Source organism: Tupaia chinensis, unplaced genomic scaffold, assembly GCF_000334495.1.
Source record: "Tupaia chinensis unplaced genomic scaffold, TupChi_1.0 Scaffold139935_1, whole genome shotgun sequence".
Classification (NCBI taxonomy): domain Eukaryota; kingdom Metazoa; phylum Chordata; class Mammalia; order Scandentia; family Tupaiidae; genus Tupaia; species Tupaia belangeri.
In genome coordinates, this window is record NW_006199814.1 from 375,369 (window position 1) to 403,246 (window position 27,878).

The window sequence follows — 27,878 nt, forward strand, 5'->3', positions numbered from 1 at the left end:
CTCTCTGTCTTTCTGGTGAGCCCCCACCCCCTATAACAAAAAAAAAAAAAAAAACCCTCTACCAAAAAAAAAGAAAAATTGTTTTAATAATATAACAAGCACCTGTATACTTGCCATCCAGTTTTCTTAAATCTTAACATATTATCATGTTTCCTTTGTATCATTTGTTAAAGTTATTTTATTTAACTTTATTTATTTATTTTATTTATTCCTTTATTTATTTATTTGAATTTGACCAGAGAGGGACAGAGTGAGAGAGTGAAAGAAAGAGAGAAAGAAAGTGAGAAAGCAAGCCGCCAGGACCAGGACTTGACAGCCAGCCATGTGGGAGTCCAGCAGCCTTAATCACCATGCGACCTGACAGCCCCCTTTCTATCATTTTTTTAAGGAATAAAATATAGCAACAAAAGAAACCCCTTGTGAATGCTTTTCTAATCCCAATGTCCTTAAAATAATGAAACTGAGATAATTTTAAATTGTGAAAATTAAAATTTTTTTCTTCCTAGCAATATTCCTATTATAAACACATTTAACAGAAACATTAAAAACAGTAAGTTTATGAGTTCTAATTAACTTGTAAGAACAAATTCCTATTTTGTTAATGCACTTTTCTTGGATTTCTTTGATAAACCCAATTTGCAATTGCTTTAACTTGGGGATCAGCAGATGGCATAACAATGGCCGACCAAAGTTCAAGTTCCAGACCTGGTAGCTTGACCAGGCACCTGTGTGCATGCCCAAGATCCTGGGAGGAGAATGGAAGAGAATGGATTGTGGTGTGGCCACCTCCCCTTGTGTGTGTGTTGGGGGGTGATTTCTTACTTTCCCTCTCACTGTCTCTCTCTCTTTCCAGCCAGTACAAGTGCCATAAGGCAAAAATCTCTACTAAATAAATAAATAAATAAATTGCTTTTACTTACACATAGGTATTCAAACATACTAGTTTATCTCCTAGCATATAAACCTAAGGTACATATCTACTTAAACAATGGGACTTCAGAAAACAAATTTAAAAATGTAACTAAAGTATAAGTTTCTTTTGGTGTAAAAAATTTTTAAAGTCCATTCATAGATTTTTAATAATACACATATTCTGAGAGCTTTTTGAAGGCCCTGGTATAACCAGACAGGCACAAGAGAAGGCCACAACTTATAAATCAGTGAAACAGTAAATATCAAACATTTGTTTAAATGAATGTACATTATAGGAAGACAGAGGATGAGACTGATCCTGGCATGGTGACAAAATGAGTCTAATACCCTGCAAGGAGAACTGCATAGCTATAACCTTATGACACTCTCAAATTAGGTCTACCTATGCTATGAAAAATAAGAAAATTGCAGTCTCTGTTGGGAAATGCAATAATAATATTTAGTTTTCTCTTTGTGCCTATTAGTGAACTAAATTTGTACTACAGGGCATGTGTGCTTGCCAAAGACATAGAAAGAGAAAGAGAGACAGAGAAAATAAGGAATCGACACCCCCCCCGGGGGTGGGGGGGATGGCCATGTCTCAGTTCCTTCTTCTCCATTCTTCTCTAAGGATTTTGGGCACCCACGCACATGCACCCAGGTGAGTTTTCATACACCAGGTCCAGGACTTGAACCATGGTCAACCATGTGGGAGCCCAGTGACTTAATCATTATGTCATCCAGCCCACCTGAAAAAAATATATATTTAATGTTAATGTTTAGAGTAATTTTTTCTCTTTTTTTTTCTTTTCCCTTAGGTTAATAAAACCCACTAAGGAAAATTAAGAACTTAATTTCCTGAAGCCTTAGTTTTTACAAATTGCATTACACTGAGAGAGAAGGCTCAGAGCCCATCTAGTGCATAAAGAACTGCCCAAGGCAAGTCAGCTCCATATTAACTGTGTCTTTGCCTCCAGGCAGAAAGAAAGTATCCTCACCAGGGCAGCCAAGTTCAAGGAAGGTCCTGTTAGAAACCTTATCCCCTGGGCATAGTTTATGGCTTAAAGGACAAAGTTGTTGGGAAATATCTCAGGAATTCTGTGGAGAAGGCAACTAGAATCCTTATGCTGGTATTTTTTCAATGTGTATCAAAATTACCTTTCTGAGGGATATGTACATTGTTTTACAGAAGTGGAAATAGGAGATGAATATATGACTTATAGGATCATAAGATACATGACAGATCTATTTGTACACCCACCTCTAAGCTTCTAAATAAGTAAAAGTAATGTTCAAATATGTTGAAAAAAACAAAAGGTGTCACTATTGACAAACTAAAGAAAATTAAACAAGAAGTAGCTCTGAGTACTTGAATTAATGAATTATTTAAGCAATTGAGTTTATTTCATACTTAAAGTTCAGAGGCTTACCAATATAATTTTGTCATTAATTTTGATGGTGGTTCTTTATATATTGAGATTTTTTTATAAAGTATTTCTAGCATTTTTGAGAACAGGAAATAACAATTGTAAAGCTTAACCAAGTATGAGGCAATATGTTATATGCTTCAGAAAAATTGTCTCCACTAACTTAAGAGTTTGGGACAGAGAGCTCCCACTTATAGCAAGTGTACCATGCCCTGGGATAGGCTCATTACCTGTATTATCTCCTTCCATCTTCATATCAACCTAATGAGATAAATTCTGGTATTGCACATGAAGAAATAGCAGCTTGGAGAGATAAAGTGACTTCCCCAAGATCACTTAGCCAGGAGTGTTCACCTCTCAGTCTGTGTTTCTTAACACCACAGCAAAATACCTCAAGTCCTTTGTAGGACAGCTTCCTCCTACTCCCACCCCAACCTCACCCCACCTCCCACCTCCCAATTTAGAACTCAGGCAAGATTAAAGATTGTGCAGGAACAGACTGAGGAGGTGGATAAAGAGCCCATCTGCGTTCAGCAAGAAGTCTTCATTTGAACACTGTTATCCATCCCTCTGTTCTCATTCCTGGAGAGCCCGCTCCCACTTCGTAGGCAGGACCTGAGTTGATGGGTTTTATATGGGCTACAGTCTCTTTATGATGTTCAAGGATACTCACACCTCCAATGGAAGCCAACGTGGTATATGTTTTCTTTGCCAAACAGAATAATGCCCTTATACTGGAGGACTGTGTGTAGAGTCCAAAGGTTAACATTGCATCAAAGTAGACAAGAGTTATTAAGAGCAAGGTGTCTTACAAAGATGCCATAGTAATACAGTTCTGGCTTGGTAGGTAGGTCTACAAATGGGAATCAGTCCTATTTGATGCTCAGTGTTCTGTAAAATGAGGAAATGCCACCTTTATTCTCAAATCTCTAGGCTTCCTCACCTCAAAATAAGACACCATCATTTCCTCAATCTAGAAACCTGGGAGTCACCCATGACTTAGGTTTCTCCCTAATCTTCCAAATGAAATGAAACATCAGTCCTGTGGGCTGTTTTCCCCAGACACCTATCGAATCTATTTATTTCTCTCTCCTACTGCCTCCACAAGTGTAAGCCCCCACAATCTCTCTCTGGACCATTGCAAGAGTCTCCTCATTTCTTTCTTTTTATTCCTGCTTTTTTTTTTTTTCAATCCAGTGTCATTTTTGCAGTGAAAGCAATGTACTACAAGTGTAAATAGATCATTTTATTAACCTTTTAAAAATCCTTCAATTACTTTTTACTCAGTTTGGAGTGAAATATAATATTCTCAAGAGGACCTACAAGACTTTTTATGGTTTAGCTCCTACTTTCCCTGGTTCGCTTCTTGTCCTTTTCTGTCTCTTTCCCCCTTTTACACTGTAGCCACACTGGCTTTCTTTCATTTCCTCAGTTTCTGTGCACATTTTATTCTCTCTGTCCAGGAATCACACCTCCTAAACTGTTCCCACAGCCAACTACAATCCTCAAATTAAATGTTGCTTCCTAAGGGGCATATTTCCTGATGCTCAAAATCAAATCAGATTCTCCAATACATGGTCACATAGCAACTATGCTATACTTTTATATCTTATAGTGAATATTAAGATTATATGTGCAGGGCTGGCAGGTGGCGCAGTGGCTAAGGGCACTGGGTTTCCACATGGCCAACTATGGTTCGAGTCCTGGTCTTGGTGGCTTGCTTTCTCACTCCCTACCCCTCTCGCTCTGTCCCTCTAAATAAATAAATAAATAGACAAACAAATAAATAATAACTAGAGTTCAAGAAAACAATTCTAAAAAAAAGATTATACGTGCATCTGAAAACACTTTGTTTTTAATGTCAACCTCTCCAACTAGATCATAACATTTTGTGTCCCTGTGATTAGCATATACATATAATCAATAAATGTTGCCTGAATAAATAAATGGACTGACATGAGGATAAGAAATAAAAATATTAAAAACATCAAAGGCAGAGCTCAGTACATATTATCTTTTATTTCATTTGAAGGAATAGCTACATCAACCTATTGTTTTGTATATGTAAAATCATGCTTGGTTCTATTAAAATGTGGCCCAAGTACTTACAAGGATCACAATATTTAAATAAATAATACTAGCAACCCACTGAAACTTTGATCTTTATTACTTCTTGGGGAATGGGTTGCCTAACGTTTACTCATAAAAATCTGACAATTGGGCCAGCAGGTGGTGTAGTGGTTAGGATGCTGGACTCTCATATGGTTGACAGCAGATTGAATCCCAGACCTGGCAGCTTGAAAATCATACCAGGAGCATGTGCATGCATGCCCAAAATCCCAGGAGAAAAATGAAGGAGAAGTGATTGTATCATGGCCATCCCCCACCCAGGGAGGTGATCTCTTACGTTCCCTCACACTGTCTCTCTGTCTCTCTGTTTTTCTTCAGCAAGTGCATGTGCCCTATGGAAAAACCTTAAAAAAAAAAAAGTCTGATGATTTATATAAAATATTTACCAAATGTATGTTATTATATTACCTATTAATATGTATATATATTCAAAATTATGAAGGAAGGAAGTGAATTATTGAAATTAGATACCCAAGAATTTTAGGTATGGTGGATTTCAGAAATCTCGTCAGTCTTTTGTTTACTGTCTATTGTCTAGCATAAGGTAATGAAGTAAGTATTCTTTTCATTTTAAAGAAAAATTAGCTGAACAAATTGGTTCACTTAAAAGCCAATTTTACATAATTACTCAGATATTCCATTTCTGTAGTACAAATACTGATGTTATCCAGCACTCTTGCTTCCAGCAGTGCAAGCAGGTATCTTAGTTCTGCTTTCTAAACGGTTTGAACTTTCACAAACTCATCTTTAAAGCTGAAAGATCCTTGGCCCTCACTTGAGTCCTTTTCCATGGCTTACCAATGAAATAACCAAGGACCTGGAAGCATACATGGCTTGACCAACATGGCACAGGCAGTCCAATTTCCAGCAAAAAGTATATCTGAAACTATCAATCACATTGATCCCCTATCTGTTTTTATAAAAGAAACTGTTTACTGAAAGGAAAGTTGGAGTGTGCAAGTATTTTATTTATTTAATGTCATGTATGGTATAAAGAGCAATTCTTGAGACTCAGGGAAGAAGAAAGAAGCACTGTTTTTTACCACATGACTAATCTCTTTGTTGAAGCTGACTCCTCAATTCCGTGAAAACAGCTGAACCTAAATAAAGTTCTGTACACACACACACACACACACACACACACACACACACACGGTTCTATTAAAATGTGGCCCAAATGATTCAATTGTTTATAGCATCATGGGTGACTGGGCTTCTTTTTTGACAATGTCTGTGACATTTACATATAAATTAAAGCAGTACAATAAATATCTAACCAATGTGAACAAATCAAGATTTCAGGGATGCATTAGAGAATGTTTCAAAACAAATGTTGATGGGACCAGCAGTTAGAGTAATGGCTATGTCGCTGGACTACCACATAGTCAACCGTGGTTCGCATCCCAGACCCGGTAGCTTAAACTCACGCCCGGTGCGTGTGTGTACATGCCCAAGATCCCAAGAGGAGAATGGAGGAGAAGGGGTTGCAGCGTGGCCATCCCCACTGGGGGATTTCTGTCTCTCCGTCTCTCTCTGTCTGGCTGGCTAACACACACACTTATAGCAAAAACCTCAAAAAAAAAAAAATGTTGCCGGGCCAGCAGGTGGCATAGTGGTTGGGCTCTGGACTCTCACGTGACCAACTGCAGTTTGAGTTCCAGACTCAACAGCTTAAAACTCAATGCTGGGTACATATTTGTGTTGCCCATAATCCTGAGAGGAGAATGGAGTAGAGGAATTGTGATGTGGCCCTCCCCCATGAAGGGTGATGTCTCACTTTTTCTCTCTCTCTTTCTGTTTCTCTGATAAGCATACATGCCCTATAGCAAAAAGAGCTCTCCAAAATACATAAATAAATAAATAAATAAATAAATAAAAACAAGTATTGCTTTGTTTTAAGAATATCTATTAGCTGGAACAAGATAAATAAAATATTTCTGAATCAAAAATATTTAAGGCTTATAAAACTATTAATATACAGTCATATTTGTATGTAAATGATTGCATGCAAAATATTCAAATTATTATTTCCTGTAAAATTATTGAATGTCTCACAGTCTTTTTATATTAGTGCTTTTAAGGTACACTTTTTTTTTTTCTTTTTTTGGAGAGGTTTTTGCTATAGGGCGTTTGCGCTCTCTAGACAGAGAGACAGAGAGATAGAAAGCGAGAAATCACCCCCCCAATGGGGATGGCCATGGCACAATCCCTTCTCCTCCATTCTCCTCTCAGGATCTTGGGCACGAACATACATGTGCCCGGCGTGAGTTTAAGCCACCAGGTCTGGGACTCGAACCGTGGTCGACTACGTGGGAGTCCAGCGACATAGCCATTATGCTAAGTGCCAGTCCCAAGGTACACTTTTTCAGGGATATCATAAAATAAAATATTCTCTTGATCTGCCCAAATTATAAAAAAATGTCAAATTCTTATACTCAGAATTAATAAAACTGTTACTATGCTTATGTCCACACTAGGCATTTTTCCTTCTCTCTTGAATTTGGCACTTCATGTCTCCTGTCCTCCTCATTTTAGTCCAGGCTTCTGTCACATCTCAGCTGGAGAGTTTTGTTGGCCATCTCCCTGCTTCTCATCCTGTCTACCAGAAATCCATCTTCCACTTGCTGCAGGGGACAGCCTGGTCCTCCACGACCCTTTACCAGCCTCTTATTCATCTAAGAAGATCAGTCCATTCTTACTGGACAACATTGGTGCTTGGAATGTCTTTCTTCTTCCTCCTAATAATCCCTGACATGTGGCCTCCTCTGACCCCCTAACGTTTCTAGGACCCATCTTTGTACTTGTTCTTAACCTTCCTTCCTGAAACCCTGGAATATTCTCTCCACAACCTCATGCCCTTGACCTTTCTAAATGCTACAAACTTTAAGACCCGTTGTGGCCCCTTTAATAATCAATTTGTGAAACTGTCCACTTTGAATTGTTCATTCCTATGGCATATACCTCCAATCCAACATAAAGATGAAGGAGATATGATTCCTCATCTCCTCAAGGAACTATAAATGACAGTAACAACCACCACAACACAGTGTCTGTACTTACTATGTGCAAAGAGAGGAGTCTAAGTGTGTATTGACTCACTTAATCCTCACAAAGATCCAATGAAATAGTTACTACCACCACATCCCTTTCATAGACAAGGAAACTGAGACACAGAGAAACAAAAGAATTTGCCTGAAATGACATAGATTAAACCCATATACTGGTAGAACCACAATCTCTTGTAGAAGAGATCAAGCATTTAGTTACCAAGCACAGAGTATATTGAATGTTTACCATGCAAGCTATTGTGCCATATGCTGTATAAGAGAGATAAATTAGTAAGAAAAAAAATCTATGTTTTACAGCAGTTCTATTATATTCTTTTTGCTGGTCTGCCTCAATTGTTGATTATTTTATGTTTAAATTTTGCTTTCTTACCTATAACAGAATGCTTGCAAAATGTTTAAAATACTAAGTGGAAATTAGACAAATGCACAAGTAAAGATAATACAAGACATATTAGAAGGACCCATAAAAATCTATAAACAAGGTTTTAGGTCTTTTCTGAGACTGAAATGCAGGAACAGACTGTTAGGGTGAGAGTCCAAAACTCCAGATTCGTAAAATCTGAATGTTGTTTTAAAAAGTTTAATTTGTGTGTAACAAATGATTGGAGGATGCAAAGGAAAAAATGAAGAGGAAAACAGAGCTAGGGCAGTACAGAAAAAGAAATGGCACACTGATATGCTGGACACTGCAACTACAAGGCTTAGAGGCTGGAATTTTTCTCATAGTGACCCAAAGCACCCACGAGGAGCCCCTAGGGTGACACATGACTTTGATCTCTGACTTATGACAAGGAGTGTAATTTTGAGTTTCTCATTAGAAGTTCAGAGGTTGGGGGGAAAAAGTTCATAGGTTGGATAGGACCTCACTGTGGCAGTTCAATGACAAATGTTATCTATACCTCTTATGTATGTACTGGATGTATAATAATTATCATTGTAAACACATAAGAGTAATATAATGATTATTAAATTGCAGATTAGTATTAAACTGAATGAGAACTGCTGCTCCCCAAGTTCATTGTTCTGGTCTACAGAAACATGTTTGGTTGTATCTGACAACCCCCAGAGTGAAAAACTGCTCCAACTCTGTAGTGGGAATGAGTGTGTAGGCACCATTTTCACATTGTAAAGGCTCATTGCAAGAACGGGCCTAGTCATTCCCTCAGAGCACCTTGTAGCCTTTCAAACTTGAAACGGAAGCTTTAAAAATCCATTTAAAAATTAGTTCTCTGTTTTTAACAAATTAAGGGCTTCTTAAAGTTCCAGGTTAAAGAACAATTTTGTCTTGGTGCTTGAATTGTCTAAGCCAATGAGGCTTCCTACTGTAAGCCTCATTGCCTCTTCATGACCTCATAGCTCACAGGTAAAGTGAAACAAATTAAAGGAGATGCCACCTTAAAATATACACAGTAGCCTGTCTTCCAGCTTGGTGCATTCTCTAAGGTTATTTGTAGCTACAGGAAGGAATAACATTTTATAAAAAGCTGTAAGGACTTGCTAAAACAAATGGAATCTTACGATTCCACAGTTGATGTCTTGGATCACTGAGAGAGGGAGAAGTTTTCTTGTTTAAAGTTCCAGTTTTATGTGTCTGAAAACAAGTGACCAGTCCACCCAGAGGTCTCAGATGTCTCAATGTCAAAGAACTTCAGAACTATGCCCTTGTAAGTCCCTGGAGATGGAAGGAAGAAAAAGAAGGGAAAACAAACAAAACTCACTATCAAGGCTAGCAGGTGGTGTAGAGGTTAAGGGTGCTGGACTCCCACATGGCTGACTGTGGTTCAAGTTCTGGACCTGGAGGCTTGCTTTCTCACTCTCCCCCCATCTCTCTCACTGTCCCTTTCTGGTAAAATAAAAACAAATAAATAAATAAGTAAAGTTAAATAATTCTTTTTAAAAAATTGCTATCATTGGGATTTTATATTCCTCCTCCTCCTTTTTTTAAAGAGGTTTTTGGTCTTAAGGCACAGGCTCCTATAGAGCGGGTATTGGGGGCTAGAGACAGTGAGAAGGAAAGTAAGAAATCACCCCCTGTGAGGATGGCCACACTGCAATCTCTTCTTTTCCATTCTCCTCCCAGATTCTTGGGCACACACGTATACATGTCCAGCATGATTTTTAAGCCACTGGGTCCAGGACTCGAATCATGGTCAGCCATGTAGGAGTCTGGCAACATAACTACTATACCATCTGCTGGCCCCCCTTCTTTTTCTTCTTAAAGATTAAACTCTAGGAAAGGAAAAATTACTTAGTTTAAACTTTCAAAGAAAAATTAGGAAAATAAAATATCTCGTGGCTTAGACATCAACAATGCATGAGGAGTTTGCCCTTTTTCTTTTTCTTTTTCTTTTTTTTTAATCTTGGGCATTCACATAATGTTCAAAAGTTGTCTGGAAGCCAGCAGATCAGCAGATGGCATAGTGGTTACATCACTGGACTCCGTCCCACATGACCAACTGTGGTTCAAGTCCCAGACCTGGTAGCTTGAAAATCACTGGGCATGTGTGTGTATATGCCCAAGGTCCCAGGAGGAGAATGGAGGAGAAGTGACTGCAGTATGGCCATCCCCCTTGGTGGTTGATTTCTCACTTTGCCTCTCATTGTCTCTGTCTCTCTCTCCCCAGTGAGCATATGCATCCTACAGCAAAAAACTCTTAAAAAAAATGTTGTCTGTAGAGAAAGTTGACTGTTGAAGAAATAATATATAGTCTGACTACAGACATCCTTGTAATACTGAGAGATAGACCCAGAAAGCAGGGTCATAAACACAGATATGAGAAGTATCTTCAATACATCAGCATAATCAAACAGAGTCTCTGAAAGTACTTCCTGTTTATTCAAAGCTTCAAGCCACAGAAGAAGGAAAATGAAGTGAGGCACGTTGGGAAGATTCGCTCTGGCAGAGAGGCAGGATAAAGAATTTTCATCACCCTGGCCCACTTGGTTTTCCGCCAGGCCTTACATACTTAGGTTCCTAAGGAGAGCATGCAATAAAACAAAAGCCTCTCTGCCACCTGGCAGATCAACTAAGACATTCCCAGTGCAATGAAGATGATTTCTTAGAGCTTGGCTACCCTAGTGAGCAGATTTGTGAACAAGAACGACAAAACCCAAAAGCTTCATTGTTGTGAGTTAAAAACGGGACCCAAAGGCTTAACGTGAAATCGCATAGCTGCAATTTTCAGACAGCTCAGATTCTATTCCGTGTTCTTCAGCATTTTTGTTTTGCTTAATGTTATCACCCCAGGATACTTGGACCACCAGTGTCTGTTTATCTTTAGACCATCTGACAATCTCTGCTTTCATTCTGAAGAAACAATATTGTTTTTAAAACTGCAAGATTCAGCTTCTGGCAGTCTGGCAAAGTCTAGATAAATGAATTAAATCATCAGTTTAGCACTTCAAATATTGGGTGCTTTATTAGTTGAAAGACACAAATGTTCCGCAAGGCTAATCCATCACGAAATACAAACTTTTTCTCCACCTAGATTTATAGTCAATTTACCTGGAGATGCTCTTGGCATTTTAATTTTGTGTTCTAAGTAGAAAAGAAGTAGAAAGAGCCATGGTAGTGAGATAGATTTAGTGCCCATGGGTCCCAGAGGAAGAACGTGATCACTACAACAGTAAAGACACCCACAGACATGAGAGTAAATACGGGCAGACAGACAGCGAATGCCTTTCATATCTGGCCTCAGCAGACACTGCTTAGTTTCCATTTAGACTATTTAAACTGGAACCTATTTCTCTCATACACAAGATGTTCTCTTACACAATAAAACAAATAGAATGATACTAAACTGGTGAGGCTGGAGATCCTTTGTGACCCAAATCAAAAAGTGATGTTTAAAGAAAAAGAAAAAGCTATAGACTAAACTGACATGGTTCATTCTAGACACAGGCAGGGGAAAAAAAAAAAAAAAACAAAAACAAAATCATTACACTTTCTATTTTCGATTTTACCACTTCATGTTCCCAACTGTTTATTATTTCAAGAGTAGCTTTTATGTCCTGCAAAGCATTTCTCAACCTGCTGTGATTGCTAACTTTGAATTCAGACCACTGAAGCAGGAAAAACAAAACAACAAGAAAAATACTGGTAAAAACAAGAGCCTCAGGTTTGGGATCCTGCTGCAGATGGTGTCTTAAGTGATAGTCCTCATGAAATTATGACATTTTGCAGGGTAATGTGAATTTTTTTTTTTATTGGAAGTGTCACATAATGATAAAAATGTAATTTACTTGCCTTTCTTCTGGCTAAGTCTTTTTGCTCACCTGGGGTATCACTCCAAAGGCTTTCCTCCACTGTTGCAAAGTTATTGAATTCCAAGACACACCATCAATCTGGATTTCTCCTTCAGTGTTCAGCAGTCTCAATAAAGCTGATAACAAAGTACTCTTCCCTGACCCAGTCCTTCCCAAGAGGCCCACCTACAAGGTAAAAGTGACAGAATTACTCCTGTGACATATAAACCATAAATATAATTCAGCATTGTACCCCAGTGAAGACCATCAGGATTATTTCTCTAGTCAACAGAGGAAGGTTTTTAGTTACTCATTCAAACCTTTTACACACTTTGATATGGGAAAGGGCAACCCTAGAAAAGAATATAAAAACTGGCCCTCAGGATTCAGATCCCTGATGCTGGCTTCACGTATCACTGACCTTTATTAATGATACAAAGGTTGAAAATGCCCATTTTGTATTAAGGAAAAGCAATAATAGAGGGTCTTACTGCACAGCATTTCTAAGAATGGGCTGAAGTCAGAAGTAGAAATGCATAGCTTGATCTAATTTCAAATGAAAATGAATTAATCTGACTTTTGAGATAAACTGATAAATAATATTGACACAATTGTCTTCCTATCCATCATAAGAGCTCTACTATAAAACTTACGCCAATATTTGTTCTCTGAGACAGCTGAGAAAACCAAATCAACCACTGTTTTGCACAATATCCAACTGAGTCTCTACCTACTTGCTTCTAATTTCAATCATTAATTATTTTATTTATTTTTTTCTTCAGTGTTGTGTTTACCCCACGAATATAAATTCAACAAGAGCAGGGTAATCTCCTATCTTGTTTTCCCACTGAATTCACAGTACCTGGCCCAATGATTGACTTACAGAAAATTCTCAATATATACTTGCTTGAATTGATTAAAGGACAGTCAGATGGAAGCATGGCTAGATGGATGAGCAGATAATGAACATACGTAGTTAGCTGATCTAACAAATAAATGAATTTAGCCAATTGCCAGATCGACTCTTTACGTTAAAAATCTTGTGAAATTTCAGATGTATATTTCCATTTCTGAATCAGTTCATGCTGTACAAACACATTTACCATGTGTTATGATTTTCAAAAATAACAATAAGTCCTGTATAATCAATTTGAATATACCCAGTGCAGGTAAAGTATGGAGGAAGAGAAGAGAGGAAAGTTCAACAGGTAAAAGTGATTTGCTCTAAGGTAATATCAGAAATTTTTGGTAAAAAGTGCCTTGCAGTTAGGACCAGCAGTTAGCGTAATGGCTATGTCATTGGACTCCCATGTAGTTGACCGTGTTTTGAGTTCCGGACCAGTGGCTTAAACTCATGCTGGGCGCATGTGCATGCGTGTACAAGATCCTGAGAAGAGAATGGAGGAGAAGGGATTGCAGCATGGCCATCCTCCCTGGTGGTGATTTTTTGCTTTCTGTCTCTCTGTCTCCCTCTGTCTTTCTGGCAAGCGCACGTGCCCTATAGCAAAAATCTCTTTAAAAAAAAAAATCAAATCTCATTATCATTAGCAGGGTTCTAATTAGGATAAATAGCTACATTTCCTTTCCTTCAGAAGGAGATACTGACATTTTTACACCACCAAATAAGGTCTTGTGTTGTGATAAGACTGGATCAAGAGGCAATTTGTAAATCTTTTATTTACTTTAGGTTTTAATTGTTGCTTTAGTTTTCTTATATCACTGAATTGCTAGCAATGCATTGTGCCTGATCCTGATATATTTTTCAATAGCAAGGAACTCATTGGTTTGTATCTAACAAAGTCTTCTTCGTTGTGTAATTGACATACAATGATTCTTTTCCGGAATTTGTTTTTCCAAGTTTCTCAGTGATCTGTTGAATAAGGCTGGAGTACTTTACACAAATAAGCTTTTAAGACAACCCAAAATCCAAGTCACTGTTTTCTACTAACTTCAATGTACCTCCTATCTAAGAATGTTGGATCAAGATAAATCAAAATATTATGTAGAGAGTTAAACAGTGTTGAGTTTGGTGCTAGCTGTAATTGCACTGTACCATGAATAGAACAGTCTCAGGACATTCCTTTCTGAGTTTCTTACTCATCACTTTAATACTGCAACAGATTGAAAACCTGTTGTCATTATTTTTCATTTCCCTGGGGTCTCCAGAAATCAAGATGCCAAGTTGAGTGAAATTTAGGTCATTTAGATCAGTGATTATAACTGAGCTTTTTTCATGTTCGTATATCTCTATTATTAATATAACTTGCTCTGAAAATATGCTGTTCATAGACTTAGTATACATAACTGAAGGATTCAGCTACTTTACATCCATTTTACCAAGTCTGAAAATGGGATAAGTGTTAACAAATCAAATGGTCATCTAGGTGTTTGTGCTAATATGATCTGAGTCCTTGATATTCTTATAAATTTCTGGCATTTCAGTATTATGAGTGCCCACACCAGCAAAGTCAGCTAAGTTCATCCAAATGTGTAGATTTAAAGTGTTAGTAAACATCTACTTAATCAGAGGTCTATCTAGTACGGTGATATAGGTACTATATCATCTAAAGAATTTCAATACGGCCAGGTTTATTATGAAGGACTTGACTCCAAATTAGAAACCCAGGCTACGGAGACTAGAGAGTGACATGGAGATGAAACGCGACACTCTAAGACACAGATCCACCTAAGAAGGTTGTAGCTCAAGTCTGGAGACCTCCCTGAGTACACCAATCATGTGTGTGCTCATGAGCTGCACTGGCTAAGCTAGAGGGAGGAGGGTGGACTGCAGCATCAAGACTCTTCAGGAGTATGTTTTTTAATGGGGGTTTTTACCTTAGGGCACATATGCTTGCCAGAGAGAGAGAGAGACATCAATGGTGAGAGGGAAAGTGAGAAATCACCCCCCAGGGGTATGGCCACACTACAATTCCTTCTTCATTCTCCTCTTGGGATCTTGGGCACACACACACATGTGCCTGGCATGAATTTCAAGCCACTGGGTCTAGGACTTGAACCACAGTCAGCCATGTGGGAGTCCAGCAATATAACTGCTATACCAACTGCTGGTCCCAGAAGTGTTGTATCTTTAGTTCTTTCTTTCTTCTTTATTTTTTTTTCTCTCTCTCTCATGGAATAAATATAATAATAGTAATAAAATCAAATTAAAAACCCATTCTGCATTTAGAGAAGAAAAAGAAAAGGAAAAGAAAAAATAGATACTTTACATGGGGGAAGGTAATGTTGCTGTTAAAATTTACAACAAAAATCACTTCAAAAATGTTATTTGAGGGAACCAGCAGTTAGCGTAATGGCTATGTCGCTGGCCTCCCATGTAGTCGACCGCGGTTCGCGTCTCGAACCTGGTGGCTTAAAACTCACGCCGGGCACGTATGCGTGCGTGCCCAAGATCCCGAGAGGAGAATGGAGGAGAAGGGATTGCAACACGATCATGCCCCATGAGAAGTGATTTCTCACTTTCTGTCTCTATGTCTCTCTCTGTCTGTCTGGCGAGCGCACACGCCCTATAGCGAAAACCTCTCCAAAAAAAAAATGTTATTTGAGATAAAAAAAAAATAGCTTTTTAAAAGTAACACCTGTGAAATGGTTGTTATATTTATCACACACTAAAATAAAACTTTTGGGGCCAATAGGTGGTGTGGAGGTTAAGGTGCTGGATCCCACGTGACCAACTCCACTGTTCAAGTTCAAACCCAGCTGCTTGAAAATCATGCCAGGCATGTGTGCGTGTGTGCCCAAAATCCCAAGAGGAGACTGGAGGAGAGAAGACTGCAGCATGCTCATTCCCCTAGGAGGTGATTTCTCACTTTCTCTCTTTCTCTGTCTCTGGAAAGCACATGTGCCCTATAGCAAAAGCTAAAAATAAATAAATAAGAATTATAAAGTACAGGTTCTGTGAAACAGAAGGTTCAATTAAGAGCAAAGGAAGTTCACATACATCTTTTCTCTAAAGTAATTCCTAGAGACAAGTGTTTTACTATGGAGATTGAATGTCTGCATGTATATTATATTGATTTTAACAGCCTATTTTCCATATGCCAATAACACAAAAATCCATTAAGTTATTAGCCCACAGTAGAGCTTGCAGTGTTTGGGGATACTTAAATAGTATACCAAGTTTGAATATACTTCCTTCCTTCCTGCCTACGTTCCTTTCTTCTTTCCTTCCTTCTTTCTTTCTTTCACTACTGAGTGCATGCACTTGCCAGAGAGAGAGACAAAGAGACAGAGAGAGGGAATGTGAAAAATCACCCCCTGGAGGAAGGGCCAAACCATAATCCCTTCTCCTCCAATATCCACTCAGATTTTGAGAATGCCTAGTGTGATTTTCAAGTCACCAGGCTCAGGACTCGAACTGCCCAGTCAGTGTTCTATTTCAAAGATACGTTTATAAATTCTATGAGAAAGGCAGAAGGAAGGAATTTCTTTCTTAAAAGAGCTGCTCAGAACGACATTTTGAGAATCAATTCTGGCCCAGTCTGTGCCCTGGTGGTTAGGGTGGCTGGATCTCACAAAGCTGACCATATGATTTGAGTCCTGGACCCGGTCATTTGGGGAATATGCTGGGCATGTGTGCGCATGTGTCAAAAATCCCAAAAGAAGAAACAAAGGAGAAGGGATTATGGTGTGACTGTCTGCCATGTGGAGTGCTTTCTCTCCCTATCTCTATCTCTTTTACTGGCAAATGCAAATGTTCTCTAGCAAAATAATAATAATAACTCCTAATAAATAGCCCCATGTCCTAGTGTTTATAAAAGCCACCAGACACTAGATCCCTGATGGCCCACCATGGTTCAAGTCCCAGCCCCAGCAGGTTGAAAAATATGCCAGACATGTGTGTCCCAAATCTCGAAGGGATGGAGAAATGGAAGAGAAAAGATTGTAGTGAAGGGTGATTTCTCCCTCTCTCTTTCTCTCTGGCCCTGGTGACTGCATGTGCCTTCTAGCAAATTAAAAATAAAATCAATGGCTATCCCAAGGAAACATATGACCTAAAGGTTTGTATAAGCCATTCATTCATTCATTTAAAATGTATTAAGCTAGGCAATGTGCTTAGCAAAGTGATAAAAAATAATTTTTAAAAACCGGGACTTCCAGGATTTAGAAGGAATCAGAAGGAAAAGAACAAATATTTAAAACAGTAATGACTGTATCGGATGCCATACCATATTCTAGGAAGTTCAGAGAAAAATAAATGCCAAGAAAACTACCCCTATATATATTATATTCAAACTGTAGAAAATCAGAGATTAAAATAAAAATTCTTAAAAGAGCCCAGAGGAAAAAATATCTTATTTATAGAGAAGCTAAGATAAGAATTACGCCTAAATTCTAAGAAACCCTACCAGTAAGAAAGTAAGCAACCCTCTGATACAAAACTATTATCAAGTCTGTTACAAAATTGCCTGCTTCATTTTTTAATCTCTGAACATAGTTATACAGAACAAAATAAATGGAAAATATTCCATGTTCATGGATAGGAAGATTCAATATTATTAAGATGTCTTTCCTTGCTAATTTGATCTATAGATTCTAGACAATCTCAACCAAAACACAGATCTCTGGCCCTCAGAGTTTTTAATTCTTTTGTGGAGCCCAAAAATGTGCGTTTCTCATAAGTCCTCAAGTGGTACATATGATGCTAGTCCAGGAACCATACTTTGAGAATCACTGCTTTTGAAGATGACCAAAGATCACTAAACAAAAGGAAAATCACTAAAAAAAAAAAAAAAGAAAAGAAAAGTTTTCTATACATGACACAGAAGAACACTTCTGACATCAAAAGTTTGGGTTTTTGACATAAATTAATTCATCTGTGCAATTAGTGGGATCCCACAGAATAAAGGCTCATTCCCACAAGGCTGCTTCCTCTCCACACTTCAAATGTCAATGGAAAGTCCAGGCTGTCCCCTGTGCTTCTGACTATCCATCTGTAAATTACATGTTCCCATAAACCTTCCTTCAAGTTCAATAATTTGCTAGAATAGCTAACAGAACTCAGGAAAACAATTGCTCACTAGGTTCTCAGTTTATTATAAATAGATACAGCTCAGGAACAGTCATATGCAAGAGATGCATAAGCAAAGGTATATGGGAAAGAGCACGGTGCTCCTATGCTATCTTGGGTATACCCCCTTCCCAACACATGAAGTGTTTACCAGGCAGAAGTTCTCCAAACCAATTCAGTTATAGTTTATATGAGACTTTGTTACATAGGCATAATTGATCAAGTTATTGGCCATTGTTGACTGAACTCAATCTCCACCCTTTCCTCCCTTCTTGGAGATCAATGGTTGTGGCTGAAAGTATCAACCTCAACCTTCTGATCCCATGACTGGTTCCTCTGGGGAACAGTCCCTCCATAGCTCTGTCCTTAGGATTTCCCAAACACTACCTCATTAACATAAACTCTGGTGCTGTTGAAAAGGTTTGTTGTGAATAACAAAGAATATTACTTTCACCTTTATTATTCTGGAGCTATTTCAGGAACTAGGTATAAAAAACAAACATTAAAACAAAAGATGTTCACATAGCTATCACTTAGGAAATTCCAAGGGTATTAGAAATTCTATACCAGGAGCCAGGATGAAGGGCAAATATATATTTATTATACTATATTAAATAAAAATTATAAAAGGCCATGGTTTTAGACTAAGCTCCTGCTCTGGGACCCAGTAGACCATCCTAAAATGGAGACACTCGTGCTGAACTGTACCATTTTACTTTGCGGAAGCTGTCAAATCCCAAAATAAACAGTTTTTCCTGAAAACAGGAAATTCCAGTCTTCCAGTGATATAAAGAAATAAAATTGATGCACATCTTGTGGCTTTCTTAGGAATGTGCACCTGAGATAGCTCAAGATATGGCCTTGACTCCTAGGACTTGTTTATGAACATCTTTATCACCCTCTGTACCTTCCAGACTATTTCCACTCTTGGTTTAAGATTAAGAATTTAGTCATCACTGTACAGGACATCTTGCTACGTTGCCTCCCTCCCATTTGTAACTTTTCCCTTTAAAACATATTGAAATTGGGGACCAGCAGCTAGTGTAATGGCTATGTCACTGGACTCCCACATAGTCGACTAGGGTTCGAGTCCCGGACCCAGTGGCTTAAACTCACGCCGGGCGCGTGTGCATGCGTGCCCAAGATCCCGAGAGGAGAGTGGAGGAGAAGGGATTGTGGCGTGGCCATCCCCTCTGGGGGGTGATTTCTCGCTTTCTGTCTCTAGGTCTCTCTCTGTCTGTCTGGCGAGCGCACGCGCCCTATAGCAAAAACCAGTCCAAAAAAAAGAAAAAAAATTAAAAAAATAAAAAATAAAATAAAAAATAAAACATATTGAAATCTTTAAGACCCTGGCACATATTATTCAAGGCAACTTGGACATTATGTGCCTGGACAATCATCTTAATCCTGGCCCAAATAAAATCTTTTGTTTTACTTACTTTCCTTTTGGATTTCCTTTTTAGATTTACAATTACAATATCACTACCAGGGGCCAGTAGGCGGCATGGTGGTTAAGGTGCTGGACACTCACACATGGCCAACCATAGTTCGAATCCTGGACCTGGCGGCTTACTTTCTCACTTTCCTTCTCTCTGTGTGTCTGTCTTTCTCTGGTCAAATGAAAATAAATGAATGAATAAGTAAAATGAAATGTAATAAATAAATAAAAAATCTTAGAAAAAAAAAACAGTATCACTACCACTTAGTAGTAAAATCTACTATGATTTTCTGAGTTTCAAGTTCCTTTCTCATTTTGGCTTTCAAAATCCACCATTTCTATCATCTTGCTTCAGTCTTATTTCCCATTACTTCCTTTAGGCATCTCATAATCTGAGTGAACTGGTTTTCTCTCAGGTCCCACATCTCAAATTATGCTGTCTGTCTGGAACGCCCTTTCTCACCCACCTTTATTTGTTCAAATACAGAAATCTCAGTGTCTCATTCTAAATGCTTTTTCTATAACATCCTCCTGAAATATTCCATGTCCCCAACAATTGACCTTAACTGCTTCTCCCTCCGAATTTCCATAGTATTTTCTCTGTATACCTCTTCTTTGAGGTTATATCGAGGTTCTGTTTTGTTTTGTTTTTTTTTGTTTTGTTTTGTTTTGTTTCATTTTGTTTTTAAGCCTAATACTTATAAATTGAAAAGTTCTTTTCAAGAATAAAGATTATGAAATTATAAACACAATATTAGAAACAAGGCCTTGGAAGTGGTTTGGGCAAATCAAGTTCTTTGATTACTTTTTTGTTAGCTTCAAAATATACCTGCCTCAAGTCTCTCTGGATCTCACATTTCCTCTTTCAGATTGTCATGTTCTGTGACAGTCTCTCTCTTTCCTCTCTCCAGTTCTGATTCTTTCCCCTTCTTCTTTTAAGGAAGTAGTGATATCTGGTGAAAAAGTGCTTTGAAGTCATACAGATCTGGGTCTAAGATCCCTGACTTCTCACTCACTTAACTGAACCTTTGTTTCCTCCATTATGTAAAACAAAGGTAATAATATGTCCTGTATAATGAGAGCTAAATAAAGCTCTTTAAGTAGTGTTTAAGACATGATAAGCTCTCAATAAACATTAGTCCCCTCTTTGGAAACCTATCATTCCTAAATATTAAACATGATCCACATAGCCTTATGTGAACAATTTTCAACTCTCCCAAAGTAGCTAGATAGAGAGCGTCTTGCTTTGAGTAGTTACTGAGTACACATGGCCTATTGCTACACATAGGTTCACAGAAAATGAAATACCTGAGCTTGTTGCTTTCTTTCCCACTTTATAGCACCTCTGATTGCTACTCTCACATTAGGGGAATTGTCTACAGTCATAAGAATGCTGCAAATTCTGTCATTCTATCAGGGGTTGGTAGAATTTAATTCAGTGGGTAAATGAACATCAGTAAAGCAAAGAGATGGGAGGATGTAAGGAGAAAGCAATTAATTTAACCAAGGTTTTCAACCCTGGATTTTTGTTTTGTTTTGTTTTGTTTTGCTATAGGGTGCGTGCACTCGCCAGAAAGAGAGAGATAGAAAGCAAGAAATCACCCCCCCCCAGGGGGGGATGGCCACACTGCAATCCCTTCTCCTCCATTCTCCTCTTGGGATTTTGGGCACACACACACACACACACACACACACACACTCAAGCGTGCCTGGCGTGAGTTTAAGCCACTGGGTCCAGGACTTGAACTGTGGTCGGCTACATGGGAGTTCAGCAACATAGCCATTATGCTAACTGCTGGTCCCTCACCCTGGTTTGTTTAACCTCTCTGTTGCTCTTATTGATAAGGATGATAGCACTTTTGGCATCTATTCTGATCGCCCCAAAAGAAGGGCTGTGGTATTTCATGCTGATGTATAAAGCAAAGCAGAGTACTTAATTATGGTTTTTCTAATGCAAAGGAGAGCCAAGGCAAATTATTAATTTTATGTAGTTCCAAAGCATCATGAACATCCCAATTCAATAATAAAGCAAAAGCATCAAAAATTTCATAGATTTCATTAGGTCTCTAATAGAACCCAATTAACCACAAATATCTCCATTCTAATACTAGGGGAGAAAAATCAATTGAAAACATAAAAATTTTGGATCTATGCACATTTCAAACTATTTTTCCTTAGGAAAATAACAGAATACAACATATCCTATTTTTGATGAACAAAAATATACCTGAGTCTGAACACAAAATTCACTTATGTTTCAAATACATCTATACACACAGCCTGAAAGTGAATTTATGCAATATTGGTATATTATACCTTTTTTTTTTTTTTGGAGAGATTTTCGCTATAGGGCACGTGCGCTCGCCAGACAGACAGAGAGAGACATTAGAGACAGAAAGTGAGAAATCACACCCCAGGGGGTATGGTCACGCCGCAATCCCTTCTCCCCCATTCTCCTCTCGGGATCTTGGGCACGCACGCACACGGGCCCAGTGTGAGTTTTAAGCCACCGGGTCCAGGACACAAACCACGGTCAACTATGTGGGAATCCAGCGACATAGCCATTACGCTAACTGCTGATTCTCTATTATACCATTTTGAAGTGATGGTCATATGAGGTCAGGCATGGAATTTTTCACTATAGTATCATCTAGGCACTAAAAAGTTTTGGAACTTGGACCACTTTGTATTTTGGAATTTGGAGTTAGAAATGTTCAATCTCTATGTTAATTTTTCTATGCTAACTATAAGACAGAAAAATTAGTCCACATTTTTGGTGTTCCAGTTCAAGCCACTTAGCATGGCACATGGGGTCTTTTTGCACATCCTAAGTCTTTCAGAACTTTGTCCAATGCATTCATTAAATGTTTATTAAATATTCTGAAACCTATAGACAAAAGCAAGTGATAATAGTCTGTTCCTAGATCAGTGTTAATGATGTAGCCTAATCTTTATCAACTATAAGTCTATATATTTTTCAAATCTCTATTTGAAATTAACCACAAAGACATAAAGTTTTTAAATAAAGTTTTTATAAGAATTGGCTATTTTTATCCTAGCTCAATAAAAAATGAAAATCATTCAAAAATATTACTATTTCTATCTTTTGGTTTGTCGGAAAAGTCACAATGCATTTTTACATAGAAAAATACATTATGACTTCTCTGATGATTTAATAGATTTATAGACAATATTAAACTAAATGTACAGAGCACGAAGTATATAAAGAATGACCATCTTCTCCAAGAATCAATTCTAAAAATAGTACATATTGAGTGTCCTCTATGTGTTAAACCCAGTGCTGATATCTATATAAATAGCCAAATAATTCACATTACTATTTCAAAGTAAAGCAGTTATTTTTGCTTAGAAAGTAATAAAATTAGTGCTTAGTAAATAATCCTTGTTAAGCAAGTAATTGTTGCTTAGCAATAATTTTGAAAAACAAAAGTAAGCAATTTAGTTCTTAATGGAAACTCCCAAAAAATTAAAACTTGAAAAAAGATAAGAAAAAAAGGTACTACTTTTTGACAGAGTCTAAATTAGATAAAATTTAAGAAGATTGGGCCAGTTGGTGGCATGGTGGTTAAAGCAGCTGAATCCCACATGGCTAACTACACAATTCAAATCTTGGACTCGGGAGCTTGGAAAACATGCCAGGCAAGTGTACGTGTATGTTCAAAATCCTGAAAGGAAAATGGAAGAGAAAGGACTGCAGTATGGCCATTCTCCCTGGCGGAGTGCCTACTCATTTTCTTTTCTTTTCTTTTCTTTTCTTTTCTTTTTTTCTTTTTCTTTTTTTTTTTTTTTTGCTGTCACGTGCACTCGCCAGACAGAGAGAGACAGAGAGGCAGAAAGCAAGAAATCACCTCCGAGGGGGGATGGCCACGCTGCAATCCCTTCTCCTCCATTCTCCTCTCGGGATCTTGGGCACACACGCACATGCGCCCGGCGTGAGTTTTAAGCCACCAGCTCCAGGACATGAACTGCGATCGACTACATGGGAGTCCAGCAACATAGCCATTACGCTAACTGCTGGTCCCTTATTATTGTTTTTTGGGGGGAGGGGAGAGGTGGTTTTTTTTTTTTTCATTTTCTATCTCTTTTTCTTTCTCTCTCCAGTGAGCACACGTGTTCTATAGCAAAATTTTTTTAAAAGGAAAATTTAAGAAGATATTAATATGAAGTCAGTAGTAAATTATTCCTTTTCCTAAAAGATATTTTCAAGATGAAAAATCTAAAACATCACCCAACCATATCACCTAGCCTATTCTAAATGCTACTTGACAGACTGAAGCTACATGGGAAGCCCAGGTTAGTTTCCTGGCTCACCCTAAAAAAAGCCAGGTTTGGTGGTGCATGACTGTAGTCCCAGCTACTCAAGGCCAGCATGGGCATAATAGTGAGTCTGAAAAAAATCAGATAGACACCCATGGTTCCACCTACCCATGAGGCTGAGGCAGGAGAAAAACAACTTAGCAAGATTGAAATTTAAAAATACTACACACACACAAAGCTTTAAAAAAAAGGAAAAAAGAAATTAAAAAAACTAAAACTTTGGTTTATTTAATAGCTTCTTTACTTAGTAACTTAGCAGTTAATTAGACATTCTGCACGTATAATGACACTTAAAATGTACCTATAGGCCTAACAGTAGTAGCATGTGCTGGCTGATGCTGCTACTCAGCAGGCTGAGGCCAGATGAGAGGCCCAGGTTCAATTACAATCCACTCTAAAGGCAGGGTCTGATAGCTCATGCCTGTTGTCCCAGCTACTTGGAAGGCTGAGGCAAGAGGTTTACAACATCATGAGACCCAGCCTAAAAATCAAAAATGAAGAGACCAGCAGATGGCATAATGGTAATGTCACTGGACTTCCACAAGGCTGACCATGGTTCAAGTCCTGGACCCAGAGGCTTGAAATTCATGCTAGGCAAATGTGTATGCATGCTCAAAATCCCAAGGGGAGAATGAAGGAGAAGGGACTGAGGTATAGCCATCCTCCCAAGGGAGTGATTTCTTACTTTCTGTCTCTCCAGTGAGTGCACATGCCCTATAGTAAAAATCTAAGAGTAAATAAATAAATAAATACTATGCACCTATTATAAATATTCAGGCCTCAGTACATTGAATTTCATATAAAAAAAAAAGACTTCATGTAATAATAGCCTAAAATGTGTATGTTCAATATTAGTTCCAGTCTAAACGTAATAGCATTATAAATAAATGCTAAGACATTGCTTTACACTGCTGGGATTCACTTACTGAGCATAGGTCTAACAAAGCAAGCAATGTTTAAAGCTCACCCTCTGGCCAGGACTTATTGAGAAGGAAATGTTCTCTAGTATGGCATTGCCACTATCTGTATATTTTGCTGTGAGGTCTTTGACGATCATTTGCCCCCCTGAGGGCCAGATGTAATCTTTCTTCACGTGTTGATTCTCAATAATCATGATTTTTGAGAGCTGGCCATCATCTTTGGACGGTTTGATTGACTTGGTAGGTTTACTTTCTTCTGTTGGCATGTCAATAAACTTAAAGACTCGGCTCACAGATCGCATCTGAAAGAAAAATAACTATATGTTATTTTCATTTGTTTAAAAACTGCAGACAATGTCATAATTAGTTTGATGTTTTCTAAAGAATGTCACACTGGATACTTGTCATAGGTTAGTCGGGTTTTTCAATGAATGACAGGAAATAATTGGATATAATTAAGAGCTTAACCAAAGAGAATTAACTTGGTCTTATATAAACGGACTCTGTATAGACCTGTTTATTTTTGTGATCATTTAATTCTCAGTTATGTAAGTCACACATAAATAACCAAACTATTCTCAAGGGAATAAACGATGTCAAAAGGAAAAATTTTTTTCTGCCATGAACTGGACTCTACAATGCTGTATAACCGGTATATTATAATAAAATGTACCACACCTTAAAACCACTACTGATTTTTGCTTTTCTCTGGAACTACCTTAATAACTAACTATAATTCTATATGTCAGCTGGGTGGTAAGTAGACTCCTGATGATTAGTCAATATTGAATAACTTCCAAATACCTTCAAACAGAGACCAGCAGATGGCATAATGGTTACATCGCTGGACTCCCACATAGTTGACCATGGTTTGAGACCTGGACCTGGTGGCTTAAAACTCATGTCAGGTGCTTGTGCATGCATGTCTAAGATCCTGGGAGGAGAATGGAGGACAAGGGATTGCGGCATGGCCATCCCCTCATGGGAGGGTGATTTCTTGCTTTCTGTCTTTCTGTCTCTCTCTCTGTCTCTCTGGTGAGCACATGCGCCCTATAGCAAAAATCTCTTTTAAAAACAATCTTCAAACTAAGTCATCAGCTTGTATGTATAGCTAAATGTATCTGAATTATTTAATTAATTTCCAAATTAATAATTTTATAAGTCAAAATATTATATTAATAATAATGCAAAGAAAAATGGGACTGCATAAAAAGATTAAATTTGAAATTTAAAATTTATCTGCTTTATACATTTAATTGTGTAACATTTAGTAAAGTATACCTTTAATGTACACAGAAATAAACTTAACTGTTTTTTAAAATTGTTTAGTTAAGTTCTTTAACAAGAATATATTTCTCTGAATAATTATGATTTATTGAAAAGTTACATCGCTGGACTCCCACATAGTTGACCATGGTTTGAGACCTGGACCTGGTGGCTTAAAACTCATGTCAGGTGCTTGTGCATGCATGTCTAAGATCCTGGGAGGAGAATGGAGGACAAGGGATTGCGGCATGGCCATCCCCTCATGGGAGGGTGATTTCTTGCTTTCTGTCTTTCTGTCTCTCTCTCTGTCTCTCTGGTGAGCACATGCGCCCTATAGCAAAAATCTCTTTTAAAAACAATCTTCAAACTAAGTCATCAGCTTGTATGTATAGCTAAATGTATCTGAATTATTTAATTAATTTCCAAATTAATAATTTTATAAGTCAAAATATTATATTAATAATAATGCAAAGAAAAATGGGACTGCATAAAAAGATTAAATTTGAAATTTAAAATTTATCTGCTTTATACATTTAATTGTGTAACATTTAGTAAAGTATACCTTTAATGTACACAGAAATAAACTTAACTGTTTTTTAAAATTGTTTAGTTAAGTTCTTTAACAAGAATATATTTCTCTGAATAATTATGATTTATTGAAAAGTTGGAATATGATTTTTAAAGAAGCCTGGTGTATATCAGGTACCAAGTAAATATTTAAACAGTTAATAAGTGACTGAAAGATTAAATATATGAATTAGCAAATATAAGTGAACAAATCAATAAAACTTAGAAGATTTTAAATTCACTCAGTTTTTATTTTTAAAAGATATCATCATTTAAAGTGATGTCACCCTTCCCGGATATCAATTGCTTATTAGACAGAATTTTATTGCTTTTTAAAAGTCTTAATAGTAATTTTGCCATTTGGCCACTTTTTTTTTCCCTTTAATTTATAGTTTTATTCAGTTGAGAATTTAACCTTCTTTACAATGTTAACTTGTTTTATTTATAGCTAAGGCTTAAAAGTGATTCCTTTTAGAAAAAAAGAAAAAGTAGACAGGAATGAATTAGGGGCCTTTGCTTCTATTATTCCTATTTTTAATTATCAAAAGGTGAAATTAGAAACATTCTTCATCTTTAGTATTGAATGATTGGTGGATAAAGCAGAGGATTTCTGTCTTAAAAATTTCAATTGTGTTGCCCATTTTCACATGCTACTTGTCAAATTTGCTCTGTTTGTGAGGTTCTTTCTTCTTTATAGCGATTCTATACTTCAGTTTCCTTTATCTTGAAAATAATCTTTGCATTATCTTCAAATTATTCAAGATTCAAGAAAAGAATCCTTTTAAGCTTACAGTTATTGGGAGTGAAATGGGCTCAAGGTTCACAACCATGATAACTCTAGAGGGAGCAAAAGGCATACAATCACAATTGTTTTCACATATAATATTTGAAATTCTGAATTATGAATGATCTTAAGGGACTATTAAATCCTGATTCAGTTATTCCTTTTTAAAAAGAATTATTTTATTTAACTTTATTTATTTATTTACTTATTTTAATTTGACCAGAGAGGGACAGAGCGAGTGAGCAAGAGAGAGAGAGAGAGAGAGAGAGAGAGAAAGAAAGTGGGAAAGCAAGCCTCCCGTCCAAGACTCAAGCCGTGGCTGCCCATGTGGGAGTCCAGCACCCTTAACCACCACGCCACCTGCCAACCCCCTGATTCAGTTATTCTTGATTAATTTTTACTTAAATCATACTCTAGTATTTCACTGTAGTTAATTTTGATAGAGAGCTACTAGTCTATATCCTGTCTGAAAGATAAATTAGAACTGCAATTTTTGTTGAGAATAAATTACCAGAGGACTAGCTCAAATGCACTCAAAATACCTTATTAGAGGCCAGCAGGTAGCATGGTGGTTAAGGGTGCTAGACTCCCACATGGCTGATCATGGTTCGAGTCCCAGACCTGGTGGCTTGCTTTCTCACTCTCCCTCCCCTTACTCTGGTCAAATTAAAATTAACTAAATTAAATTAAATTAAATTAAATAGTTATAAACAGAAAAATAAAAGAAAACATGTTATTGTATTTATTCTGTGTAA

General features: G+C 37.5%; 1 protein-coding gene across 1 annotated transcript in view; it reads right to left on the bottom strand.

Moving 5' to 3' along the window:
• Nucleotides 1-27,878, bottom strand: part of CFTR (CF transmembrane conductance regulator) — a 218,658-nt gene that overhangs the window by 16,098 nt on the left and 174,682 nt on the right. The window contains exons 22-23 of the mRNA XM_027765925.1: nt 24,554-24,808; nt 11,813-11,968 (exon numbers count right to left, since the gene is read on the bottom strand). Coding sequence (XP_027621726.1) covers nt 11,813-11,968; nt 24,554-24,808 — 411 coding nt within the window. The remainder of the gene's footprint in view (nt 1-11,812; nt 11,969-24,553; nt 24,809-27,878) is intronic.